The sequence below is a fragment of the Heterostelium album genome (genome assembly GCF_000004825.1).
Source record: "Heterostelium album PN500 unplaced genomic scaffold PPL_contig9, whole genome shotgun sequence".
NCBI lineage: Eukaryota > Evosea > Eumycetozoa > Acytosteliales > Acytosteliaceae > Heterostelium > Heterostelium album.
The window spans coordinates 749,514-761,097 of record NW_008805086.1 but is presented as its reverse complement, the minus strand read 5'-3'; the positions used below and the strand labels follow the sequence as shown (position 1 = coordinate 761,097).

At 34.6% G+C, this 11,584-nt stretch overlaps 4 protein-coding genes across 4 annotated transcripts; 2 read left to right on the top strand and 2 right to left on the bottom strand.

Moving 5' to 3' along the window:
• Positions 1–294: 294 nt before the first annotated feature.
• On the bottom strand, positions 295–1,250 carry PPL_04462 (uncharacterized protein; the record flags this gene model as incomplete). The annotated part of the gene is made up of 5 exons (XM_020575364.1): positions 295–389; positions 490–580; positions 659–863; positions 942–1,023; positions 1,100–1,250. The coding sequence occupies 5 exons, from the start codon at positions 1,248–1,250 to the stop codon at positions 295–297; spliced, it is 624 nt and encodes a 207-aa protein (XP_020434884.1).
• A 526-nt stretch (positions 1,251–1,776) lies between these two features.
• PPL_04461 (SCO family protein) lies at positions 1,777–2,976 on the top strand (the record flags this gene model as incomplete). The annotated part of the gene is made up of 3 exons (XM_020575363.1): positions 1,777–2,100; positions 2,214–2,316; positions 2,372–2,976. 3 exons carry the CDS (start codon positions 1,777–1,779, stop codon positions 2,974–2,976), a joined length of 1,032 nt encoding a protein of 343 aa, XP_020434883.1.
• Positions 2,977–3,114: 138 nt separating this feature from the next.
• Positions 3,115–6,943, bottom strand: PPL_04460 (uncharacterized protein; the record flags this gene model as incomplete). Its single annotated transcript, XM_020575362.1, has 2 exons — positions 3,115–3,337; positions 3,426–6,943. The coding sequence occupies 2 exons, from the start codon at positions 6,941–6,943 to the stop codon at positions 3,115–3,117; spliced, it is 3,741 nt and encodes a 1,246-aa protein (XP_020434882.1).
• A 2,799-nt stretch (positions 6,944–9,742) lies between these two features.
• Positions 9,743–11,544, top strand: PPL_04459 (uncharacterized protein; the record flags this gene model as incomplete). The annotated part of the gene is made up of 2 exons (XM_020575361.1): positions 9,743–10,126; positions 10,186–11,544. The coding sequence occupies 2 exons, from the start codon at positions 9,743–9,745 to the stop codon at positions 11,542–11,544; spliced, it is 1,743 nt and encodes a 580-aa protein (XP_020434881.1).
• Between the last annotated feature and the right edge of the window lie 40 nt (positions 11,545–11,584).

Here is an 11,584-nt window from a genome sequence, read left to right as displayed (position 1 = left end):
ATTTTTAAGTAATTTATTTATTAAAAAAATAAGTAGATAAATAAAATGAACAAAAAAAAATAAATTATTAAATCCAAAAAAGGGTTTGTTGATCATCATTATTATTAAAAAAACAAAAAAATTAATTAAAAATGTTTAAAATTTAAAAAATATCTTGTTTTTTATTCAATCTTGTTTAAAATTTACAAAAAACTTTAGACGAATGAATATGATGATGACTCATGATAAATGGGATCAAAGGTTGATTCCCAAAAGGGATGGGAATTTCAACTCTTGTATACTTTTTTTATATATTTATAATCTATCATTTGCAACAAATTGTTTTATCAAATCAGATGATTGATTGCGTTCTTCATTGAACAGAAACTTTTGTAAATTATAACCTGATTCTATCATAATGATAATAATGTTGATAATATTAATACTATTAATTAAGAAGACTTGCAACATTTTTAATAAAAGCACATTCATTCATTCATTTTTACTTACTTTCTAATAATTGTTTAGTATCATTTAAAGATAAACCCGGTATTGATAAACAAACTTTTATTTTTGTTTTATTCGAAATCAATTGATCATACTTATAATGTTGTTTAGTCAACAATCAATAAAATAAATAAATAAATAAATAAAGAATTGTATATATATATATACTTACTTCATGAGCTATTCTCTTTTTCATTTCAATATCAAATTCAGAGGTATTGTACTTTAAGATATCGAGCATGATATCAACACACTCGAATGTTTGATTTGCAATCAATATTCGAATGTCACTCTTTAGATTCATTCTCTTTTGAAATCGTTCAAACAATAACAATGATCTCGTATCCATTTGTTTATTGAAATCAACTATTATATAGCTTTTATTTTTAAAATGAATAATAGAGTGCTCTGATGATTGATGATTAACTTTTAAAAGTATTGACTATAGTACATACCCATATTTATAAGTTTCAATATATTGTAGAATGTTATCATTTACTACTTTCAGATTTTCTTCAATTTCATTTATACTTATAACTAGTTAAAAGTATAATTAAATCAATTAAAATAAAAACAAATAAATTAGTTTGTTTAGTTTAGTTTGTTTAGTTACCAATGAAATTGGTTTTGAATGAATCAAAACTATAATGACAATGCATCTCATTGAATGGTTTCAAAACCACTTTAAACAACGTTTTCAATCTATTACTGTTTTGACACAATGCTTTATCTTGTGATATAGATATTGTATGTTGCTTTAACATTTTTAAAACTAACAATGTTATTTTCAAAAAAAATAATTTGTCAAGTCTAGCAAGACTAGTACCACAAATATTTTTTAAATAATAATATCTTTATTTAATTCAATACATCATGACAATAGTTAATAAACAAAAAAAAAAGATAGTTTTTATTTTTGAAGGTGATTTGTTTAACCTGATAGCAATCAGATATACAACCATATAATATATATCGATCTGATATCATTCTAGGAGTGTATAGAGATCTATATAGGATATTATACTAAATCTTGTTATAATTGTTTTTTTAAACTCTTGAAATAACATGCTTTATGAAAAAACCGTGGAATTAAACTTTAAAAGGAAAATAAGTTGATAAAAAATGATTTTTGGCGTAAAACAATGATCATTAGCATCGATAATCATTAAGTGGCGATCTTTTCATAAAAGAACATAGAAGTTTTGTTGTTTGCCTTATTGATTGGAAATCATTTTTTTTTAATATAAATTGACTTAAAACTTAAACTTAGTTATATAACAGATAATAGATATGAATAAATTAGCTAAATTGGTCAATAGACCAACACTTCATTCGATTAATTCAATCATTACAAATACAGGTCGTACTCACACTCAACATAGTTTATTAAATAGATCATCATCTTTATATTATAGATCTATAGCAACACCATCTTCATCATATACACTATCGAGTCATTCATTATTTAAAAGATCATATAGTTCATCGGTAACTGAACCACAACAACAAAATGAATCAAACAAACAATCAAATGAATCAAACAAAAACAATAGCAATGAAAATAATAACAACAATAATGTAGATAAAGAAACTAAAAAGAATGAACATCATTCTGTAGGTATTAATTAATACTATTTCTTTGTTAATAACAATCATCGTGATGATGATGATGATGATAAGATATTAATGTTTAATATTCAATTTTGATTCAAACTCAACTCTTTTAGCAAAAGAGACAAATTACATTTGCCAGTCTAATGGTTGCTCTATTTTTTGGAGGTGCTGGTTGGTTATATTATGATCACTTAATGGTACAAAAGAGAGAGAAGAGTATGTTTTTAAAGTTGATATTACAGAGCACAAACTAATTAGTGTTTATATTTAGTTAAACAAATTGAAACATATGGATCGAGTTCAATTGGTGGACCTTTCTCTTTGGTCGATGAAAATGGTAAGCCAATCTCTGACTTGGATTTCCGTGGAAAGTATATTTTGTTGTACTTTGGATTCACCTATTGCCCCGATGCATGTCCTGCCGAGCTGGACAAGATGACCGTGGTGCTGAATAACCTCGAGAAGTACAAGCTGCTCGATTCTATCGTACCGGTGTTCATCACTATCGATCCGTGGCGAGACACCGTCGAGCAGATCAACACCTACATCAAGGAGTTCCATCCAAAGTTCCGTGGACTCACCGGAACACCCGAGCAAATCACCAAGCTCGCCAAAAGCTATCGTGTATTCATTAGCAAGGCGGGCAAAGGTGATTCCTACCTGGTCGATCACACCATCATCGAGTACCTCATCGGACCGGACGGTAAATTCATCGAGTTCTACGGATCCAACTTGACTGCCGACCAAGTCACAATGAAGGTCGTTGAGCGTATGGCCAACAAAGGTTTGGGTGGTGCCAACACCGGTGAAATCACCAAAGAAAAGAGTATGGTTGATAAGATCTTAAATATATTTTCATCATCATCAAACAAATAAACTAGTACTTTTTGTGTGTGTGTTTTCCTTTACAAATAAATTACAATTTTAGTTTAGTTTATCTTTTATTAGTTTGTTGACTATGTTATGTTGTTGGTTAATATTTTATAGGTTGTTTGTTATATTCTTTTTTTTTCATTAAAAGAATGGTGATATACATATATTGTTTAGAGAGGTTTCGATGTCACGAATGTTATTCTTGGTTTGTCTCGATGTTTCGTGCAAGACGGTTCTTGTGCTTTGTAAAGATGATTCCAATGTACCCAACTCTTTGGTCAGGCTCTTAAATATTTCACACCATCTTCTTTGTATTTGAATATGTGTATCTGAATTCTTGGCTGCTAGATTCTTTTCTCTTACACTATTATTATAATTAGGTAGGTATTGAGAATTTAAAAATGTGTTAGATATATCGTTTATGAGTTTAGCGAGCGATGATGAACACATACCATGGATCCATTAAATCTGAATACTGTGCAACTTGTTTTGGATCTAAAAACTCTTTTTCTTCACGTGGTGTCGTTGGTTGTGATATAGATGAAGAGGTGGTGTTGGGAGATGTTCCTCTGCTGCTGAGTGTCAGTCTTTCTTCGTCACTCATCAGGAATTGTAATATTGGCAATGGAATATCTGATTTTGAAAATGATTTCTTTCTACTTGTTGTTGTGTTATTGGTAGAAGTTGTTGGTAATTTAATAGGTGGAACAACAACAGAGTTGTTTGAATTGGATGTTGGTGATGTTGATGATGATGATGATGATTGTTGTTGTGTAGATTGAATGGGTGGTTTCTTTGATGTCACCAAATTAACGAGTGCTTGCAGTGGATTGGATGGTGATGAACTAGTGTTATTATTATTGTTGTTACTATTACTTGTATTGCTAGTATTGCTATCTGATTTGGTGCTATTGGTATTTTCACTATGATCGGATTTAAGAGAGATGGTGTTTTCAGACTCGGTGTCATCATCATCGTCTTCATCTTCATCGTCATCTTCACCAGAGACAATCTTTGATATTGGTTCATGTGCTTTCTTTGGTGGTATTAATGCTGGTGTTTGTTCTACATCCTTCTTCTTTAGTTCTTCTTCTTCTGCCAATCTCTTTTGCTCAGCTTCCTCCGCCAACCTCTTATGTTCAGCTTCTTCGGCAAGTCTCTTTTCTTCGGCTAAACGTGCCACTTCAGCCAATCTCTTTTCTTCAGCTTCTTCGGCAAGTCTCTTCTCTTCTGCCAGTCTCTTTTGTTCAGCTTCTTCAGCTATTCTTTTCTCCTCTGCCAATCTGAGTTGTTCAGCTTCTTCAGCAAGTCTCTTCTCTTCTGCCAATCTCTTTTGCATGGCTACCTCGGCTAAACGTTTCTCCTCAGCTAATCTCTTTTGCTCAGCTTCTTCAGCAAGTCTCTTTTCCTCTGCTAATCGCTTCTCTTCAGCCAATCTCTTTTGCGTGGCTACCTCGGCTAAACGTTTCTCCTCAGCTAATCTCTTTTGCTCGGCTTCTTCAGCTAGACGTTTCTCTTCTGCTAATCTGAGTTGCTCGACTTCTTCAGCCAGACGTTTCTCCTCTGCCAATCTCTTTTGTTCGGCCTCTTCAGCAAGTCTTTTCTCCTCTGCTAATCTAAGCTGTTCAGCTTCATCAGCTAGACGTTTCTCTTCTGCCAGTCTCTTTTGTTCAGCTTCATCAGCAAGTCTTTTCTCCTCTGCCAATCTGAGTTGTTCAGCTTCTTCGGCCAAACGTTTCTCCTCTGCTAATCTGTGTTGTTCAGCCTCTTCAACGAGTCTCTTCTCTTCTGCCAATCTGAGCTGCTCGGCTTCTTCTGCTAAACGTTTCTCCTCAGCTAATCTTTTTTGTTCAGCAAGTCTCTTCTCTTCAGCTAATTTGAGTTGTTCTGCTTCTTCTGCCAAGCGCTTCTCCTCTGCTAATCTGAGTTGCTCTGCTTCTTCTGCCAATCGCTTCTCTTCGGCTAATCTCTTCTCGGCTTCCTCTGCTAGACGTTTCTCTTCTGCTAATCTGAGTTGTTCAGCTTCTTCAGCCAAACGTTTCTCTTCATCCAATCTCTTTTGTTCTGCTTCTTCAGCCAAACGTTTCTCCTCTGCCAGTCTGAGTTGTTCAGCTTCTTCAGCTAAACGTTTCTCTTCTGCCAATCTCAGTTGTTCGGCTTCTTCAGCTAAACGTCTCTCCTCTGCCAGTCTGAGTTGTTCGGCTTCTTCAGCAAGTCTCTTCTCATCTGCCAAACGTCTTTCTTCTTCCAATCTCTCTTGCTCAGCTTCCTCAGCCAAACGTTTCTCTTCAGCCAATCTCTTTTGTTCAGCTTCTTCTGCTAGTCTCTTTTCTTCTGCCAAACGTTTCTCTTCAGCTAATCTGAGTTGTTCAGCTTCTTCAGCCAAGCGCTTCTCTTCTGCTAGTCTCTTCTCTTCTGCCAATCTCAGTTGTTCGGCTTCTTCTGCTAGACGTTTCTCCTCTGCCAGTCTGAGTTGTTCGGCTTCTTCAGCCAAACGTTTCTCTTCAGCCAATCTCTTTTGTTCTGCTTCTTCAGCCAAACGTTTCTCCTCTGCCAGTCTGAGTTGCTCGGCTTCTTCTGCTAGACGTTTCTCTTCTGCTAATCTGAGCTGTTCAGCTTCATCAGCTAGACGTTTCTCTTCTGCCAGTCTCTTTTGTTCAGCTTCATCAGCAAGTCTTTTCTCCTCTGCCAGTCTGAGTTGTTCTGCTTCTTCCGCTAAACGCTTCTCTTCTGCTAATCTCTTTTGCTCTGCTTCTTCAGCCAATCTCTTCTCCTCTGCTAATCTCTTTTGTTCGGCTTCTTCAGCAAGTCTCTTTTCCTCTTCTTGACGTTTCTCTTCTTCCAATCTCTTTTGCTCTGCTTCCTCAGCTAAACGTTTCTCTTCAGCCAATCTAAGTTGTTCGGCTTCCTCAGCCAGTCTCTTCTCCTCTGCTAATCTTAGTTGTTCAGCTTCTTCTGCTAGTCTCTTTTCTTCTGCCAAACGTTGCTCTTCAGCCAATCTGAGTTGCTCTGCTTCTTCGGCCAATCGTTTTTGTTCAGCTTCTTCGGCAAGTCTCTTCTCTTCTGCAAGTCTCTTCTCTTCTGCTAATCTTAGTTGTTCAGCTTCTTCAGCCAAGCGCTTCTCTTCTGCAAGTCTCTTTTCTTCTGCAAGTCTCTTTTCTTCTGCCAATCTCAGTTGTTCAGCTTCCTCAGCCAAGCGCTTCTCTTCTGCGAGTCTCTTCTCTTCTGCTAATCTTAGTTGTTCAGCTTCTTCGGCAAGTCTCTTCTCTTCTGCTAATCTTAGTTGTTCGGCTCCTTCAGCCAATCTCTTTTGCTCGGCTTCCTCGGCTAAACGTTTCTCTTCTGCTAATCTTAGTTGTTCGGCTTCAGCAAGTCTCTTTTCCTCTTCAGCCAAACGCTTTTGCTCTGCTTCCTCAGCTTGTCTTTTAATCTCTAACTGTTCAGCCAATAACGATTGTTCACTCTCTACACTACTATGATTTACAATGATACTATCACTATTGTTGTCGGCAGTATCTGGTGACATTGGATTGAAGTCAGCAACAGCATCAGAAGTAGCATCACCTTTGGTGACTTCCAAATCCTGAATAAAACTCAATAGATCACTACCAGCCATTTGCTCTTCTTCATTATATTCTTCTTGTTCTTCATATTCTTCATATTCTTCACCTTCTTGATATTGTTGTTGTTGCTCCTCTTCTTCCACCTCTTCATACTCTACTTCACCATCATCTTCTTCACCTTCTTGATATTGTTGTTGTTGCTCTCCTTCTTCCACCTTTTCATACTCTACTTCACCATCATCTTCTTCTTCATCTTCTTCACCAGCTACAATACGAGATGATGATTGTTGTTGTTGTTGTTTACTATCTATTACTTCTTCTACTTCTTCATCTTCTTCTTCTTCTTCATCATAGTCATCTTCCTCATCATCTTCACCCTGAACTATTTTTGAGTGTGGTTTTGACATTTTTATTATTTAATTTTTTAAAAAAAAAGAATAAAAAGAAATTAAAATAATATCAAAACAATATAATAAAATATGAATAATAACTATAAACTATAGTACAATAATACAAAATAATAAATAACAAACTATCTTAATTAAATTTGGTGTTTCGCTGTGATATCATCTGTTCATTCCCAATCAGCCAAGCTTTTTGTTTTTTTTGTTGTTTTGGAAACTGAAAAAAAAAAATCAAACTAACAAAATGAAAAATCAAGCAAAGTCCAAAGAATCTTCAGTGATTCGCACATAACAAATCATTTTTTTATAACCATATTAAAAATTATTAAATATTTAATCATATACCTCTTTTAGTTTTTATATTTTTTAATTAATGTTTAAAAAATCAGAATGCACGTTATATAACATTTTATAAACAAAATTAATAATTAGCAAACTTAATTTTTAAAATAAAAAATAAATTAAATAATAATAGTTTATAATAAAGAAACAAGCATCTATCTTTACAAAATTAAATTAATTGAAAATACTAACTAAAGATCCTCTAATCTTTCGAAAAACCATTCTAATCTCACATTTGTAACATTGAACATAACTAAACAAATAGATAGTTAGGTGATTACCAGTGCATCATAATAACCTAATCCCCAATAATTAAATATAAATCAAGGTTTTTGTTAAATTTAGATAGAAAATGTTTAAACATTCCATACCTATGACCAATCTACATACTGCACCGACCCAACAACATATCAATTCAAACCTCCTAAATACAACCACTCAAGCCCCTATGAATTATAATTCGTTTTTGGTAAAATATTTCATACTTTGCTCTCTTCGGAAAAAACTAATGAAACTAAAAAACAAAATCAAATCTAAAAACTAGCCATCACCATTCCATTCCATTCCACTCACAGACATGCCATGCCATACAATTGTGTTGTGTTTCTAACAACTATTGTTTGACATGTCACGTCTTTTTTTGGCTAAGTTTTTTTTTTAATTATAATGCCGCAAAAAGTTTTATTTTTATTTTTTTGTTTTTTTTCACGAATACGATGAAAATAACTCACAGTTCAGATTCAATGTATTGGGGGGTTTTCGGTTGCAAAAAAAAAAACCTATCACACAACACACAATTGCTGGCCCATTATGATTTTAATTTTGTTTTTTTTTTTTGTTTTTAGCTCAACAATAAGAGATCTAAAATGGTTCCCAAGAAATTGCAAAGAAATGAAAAAAAAAAAACAGGATATTATATTATTAAAAATAACAATATTTTTAATCGACAACTACACGAAACACCACGAACTATACATCGAGAATGGAATGTTGCAAATAAATAATTTGTACCCCAGAAAGCCAGCTGCGACAAGACAATCAATCACAAAACCATCATAAGTGTAACTAACCACACCACTACTACTTTTTTTTTTTTTTTGGTACTTTGCATCGCTACTTTATTTTGTGAGAAGAAAGGAAGGAAAGGAATCATCAACAAACAAATCACTCACACTAAATAACAACAACACCATTATTATTCCGTAGTTTTTCGTTGTTGTTGTTTTGTGTTTGTGGTGTAGGTGATAGAAGGCTTTGGCTTTGGCTAAACGCAACCACCTCCTATGTCATATTAATATTATATTTTTTTGAATAAAAATCAATTATTTTTAAATTATTATTTAATATTATATTATTTTTAATATTTTTCTCTGTGCGCTGGATTGCTCTGAGTGAATCAGTCAATCATATAAATCTTCACGATTGTCCAGCATTGTTTGTTTCAGACCTGTTCCAAACAACACCTCTCCAACCCACAATTTTTTGCCAACCAACAAATAATAATTAGATTAATAATAACTTTGTTACGCCTTGCCCTGCAGTAGCTTAGCTTCGCCTGAAGAGTACACATAATCGAACGATTGTCTTTTAAAGCAACTGTTGCTGCTGCCACAACCAACAACAACACACAGCCTGCTTAAAGCAAAACCATTTGGTTATCAACTCTTTCCAAATTCAGTGCCAACTATTGATTTGGAATTATTAACCTAAATTAATTTTCTAAATTATTTTTAATTTAATTTTTTATATATTTGTTCCTATTATTTTTATATATCTTTTTTTTTTTTTTCTATTCTTATTTTTAAACATATTATATATTTATTAAATTGTTGTTTGTTCCCTATTTCTCATTTAATTATTATAATCGTTTACACTGTTCCTCCTTCCACACCAATAATAACAAATTATTATTAAATTTCATTTTTTTTTATAACTGTTTTAAATTAACTGTTATAAGTCAATTGTTTAGCTCACACCCTCTATAATTATTACATTCATCTCACTGCATTTAATAACTAATCAATCAATTAACACAAACACCATCATCACCACCACCACACGTTTTTTCATTTTAAAACTTAATAATTTTCACCAAGTTATATAATTCATTATTAAACTCATTCCCCACTCGCTCACACGATACATCTGCAGCAACACCTCTGGTTTTTATTTTTAAATCCATTCCATATTACACCTTCCTATTCTATTTATAAAAAAAGTAGTAATCACCAGTGTAGTCATAAATTTTTATTTGATTATCTTAAAAGAATATTTTAAAATAATTATTTAATTCTTAACAATCCAGCTCCAATAGTTTAATAATTATTAATTAGTCAATTATTATTATTGTTATTGTCAGAAACAAACAAACAACAACAAATCAGCCCATTCAAAAAATATTATTACTTTTTGGTTTTTATAGTAAAATATAAATAATTATTATAATAATAATAACAAGCAATGGATCACCAAAATCAAAATAATAGTAACGACGAAATTGAAATCCAAAACCTCGGTAGTTCAGTTCCATATACCGAGCCATCCACTTCTAGTATTGACAACAGCTTCGACAACGATCAAAAAAATAGCAGCGACGTCCAGATTGTAAAAAAGGACGACTACAAACCAAAGCTTAAAGATGAAGTTCCAAAGCACTCTCGTTTCAACCCAAAGTTCTACACCGAAGATCACATCAATGAAACTCGTCTCATCCTGATGAGTATGTTCTTCAAATTCGCTTTCGAAACTCTTTCACCAGCACTCGGTCTATACGTGCTAACTAAATTCGACAGCTATGGTGTCACTCTTTTAGCAGTTATGAATATTGTATACTTTTTGATGCAAGTAAGTGTTGATAATCAATCTCATTATAAATATAATATTTTCTAACACCTTTTTTTTAGTCTGTTGGATCTATTATGGTTGGACCATTCATTAGAAAATTCAGAGCATCCAGAGTCACTTCAATTGTATTTTTGTTCATGTTTGCCGTCATCTCTTTCATTATCCTTTTGGAAGCCGGTTACAAAGGTACTCGTACTGAACTCGGTGGATGGGATAAATGGTTGATCACAGTTGTCTATATTGTCATGGGTTTGAGTTTGGGTATGATCGAAGTCAGTCGTAAGTTGATTCCACGTCAGATCCTCGGAAACGACAACGATGCACTCTCCAAAATGAACGGTCTCGTCCACGTTTTCTACGAAGTATCAGGTACTTCCGGTGCCTTCCTCTCGACCCCACTCATCAAGTTCTTCGGTCCCATCTACTCAATGTTTTTGATGCCACCCTTCTTCTTGGTTGCCAGTATCATTGCCTTCACCATCACGGAGCCATTCCCAGCGGTCAAGGAAATCTCCAACGAACCAAAACCAAAACACAACGCTTTGGTTGGTATCCTCATTAGCATCAAGGAGGAATCACTCAATTACTGCAAGACCGTTGGTCGTGGAGCACGTTACATCCTCACCAAAGACTACTGGTGGGTTATCCCAACCTACGTCATTCCACAAGTTCTCCACAGAATCTTGGAGAATGTCCTCTTCTCTGTGTTTGCCAAGAAGATTCTCCACGACGGTTCACTCTCGGGTATCTTGACTGGAGGTTCCAACTTTGGTGAGTTGTGCGGTGCGCTTGCCGTCGTCAAATTCGGTAAATACGTCAAGAATCCAATGTGGTGGGTACGTGTCGACGGTCTTTGCTGCTCTATTGTTTGGGTGTTGGTTTACCCACCATCAGGTGTTCCAATCCATGTCGCCGCCACTCTCATTCCATGCTGGATCTTTGTCTCTAGTTCGTGGGCAGCCGGTGACGTATCGATTCTTTCGTTCCTCCAATCGTCGTTCCCATTGAATGTCAATGCCAACGACAACTTTGAGGCTGCCGCTCGTCAAGATCGTTTGGAGGAGATCGCTCTCGACAAGGAGGATCTCTCAGAGGCCGACGACATTGACAAGGAAATCGACGAAGAAATGGGTGATAAGAAGGGTAGCGGTAAGATGGTAAAGAAGGACGACGACGTTGCCGACGAAGACGATCCACCAACTGGATCACCATTGGCATCAGTCCTTGGTTTCCTCTTCACAACTTACGCCGTCATCATTTCGCTCCTCTCATTCGGTCTTGGTCGTGTCATGGACAACTTTGCCGCCCAAGGTGACATCCATCAAGGTTTCTTCTGGATTGCCGGTGTTGGTTTCTCTGCCGCCGGTTTCATTGCCATCATCTCTTCATTCTTTGCCAAATCACCAAAATTCCAGTAAAATTGAAATCTAATAATAATAATATAAGTCCGACCCCCAT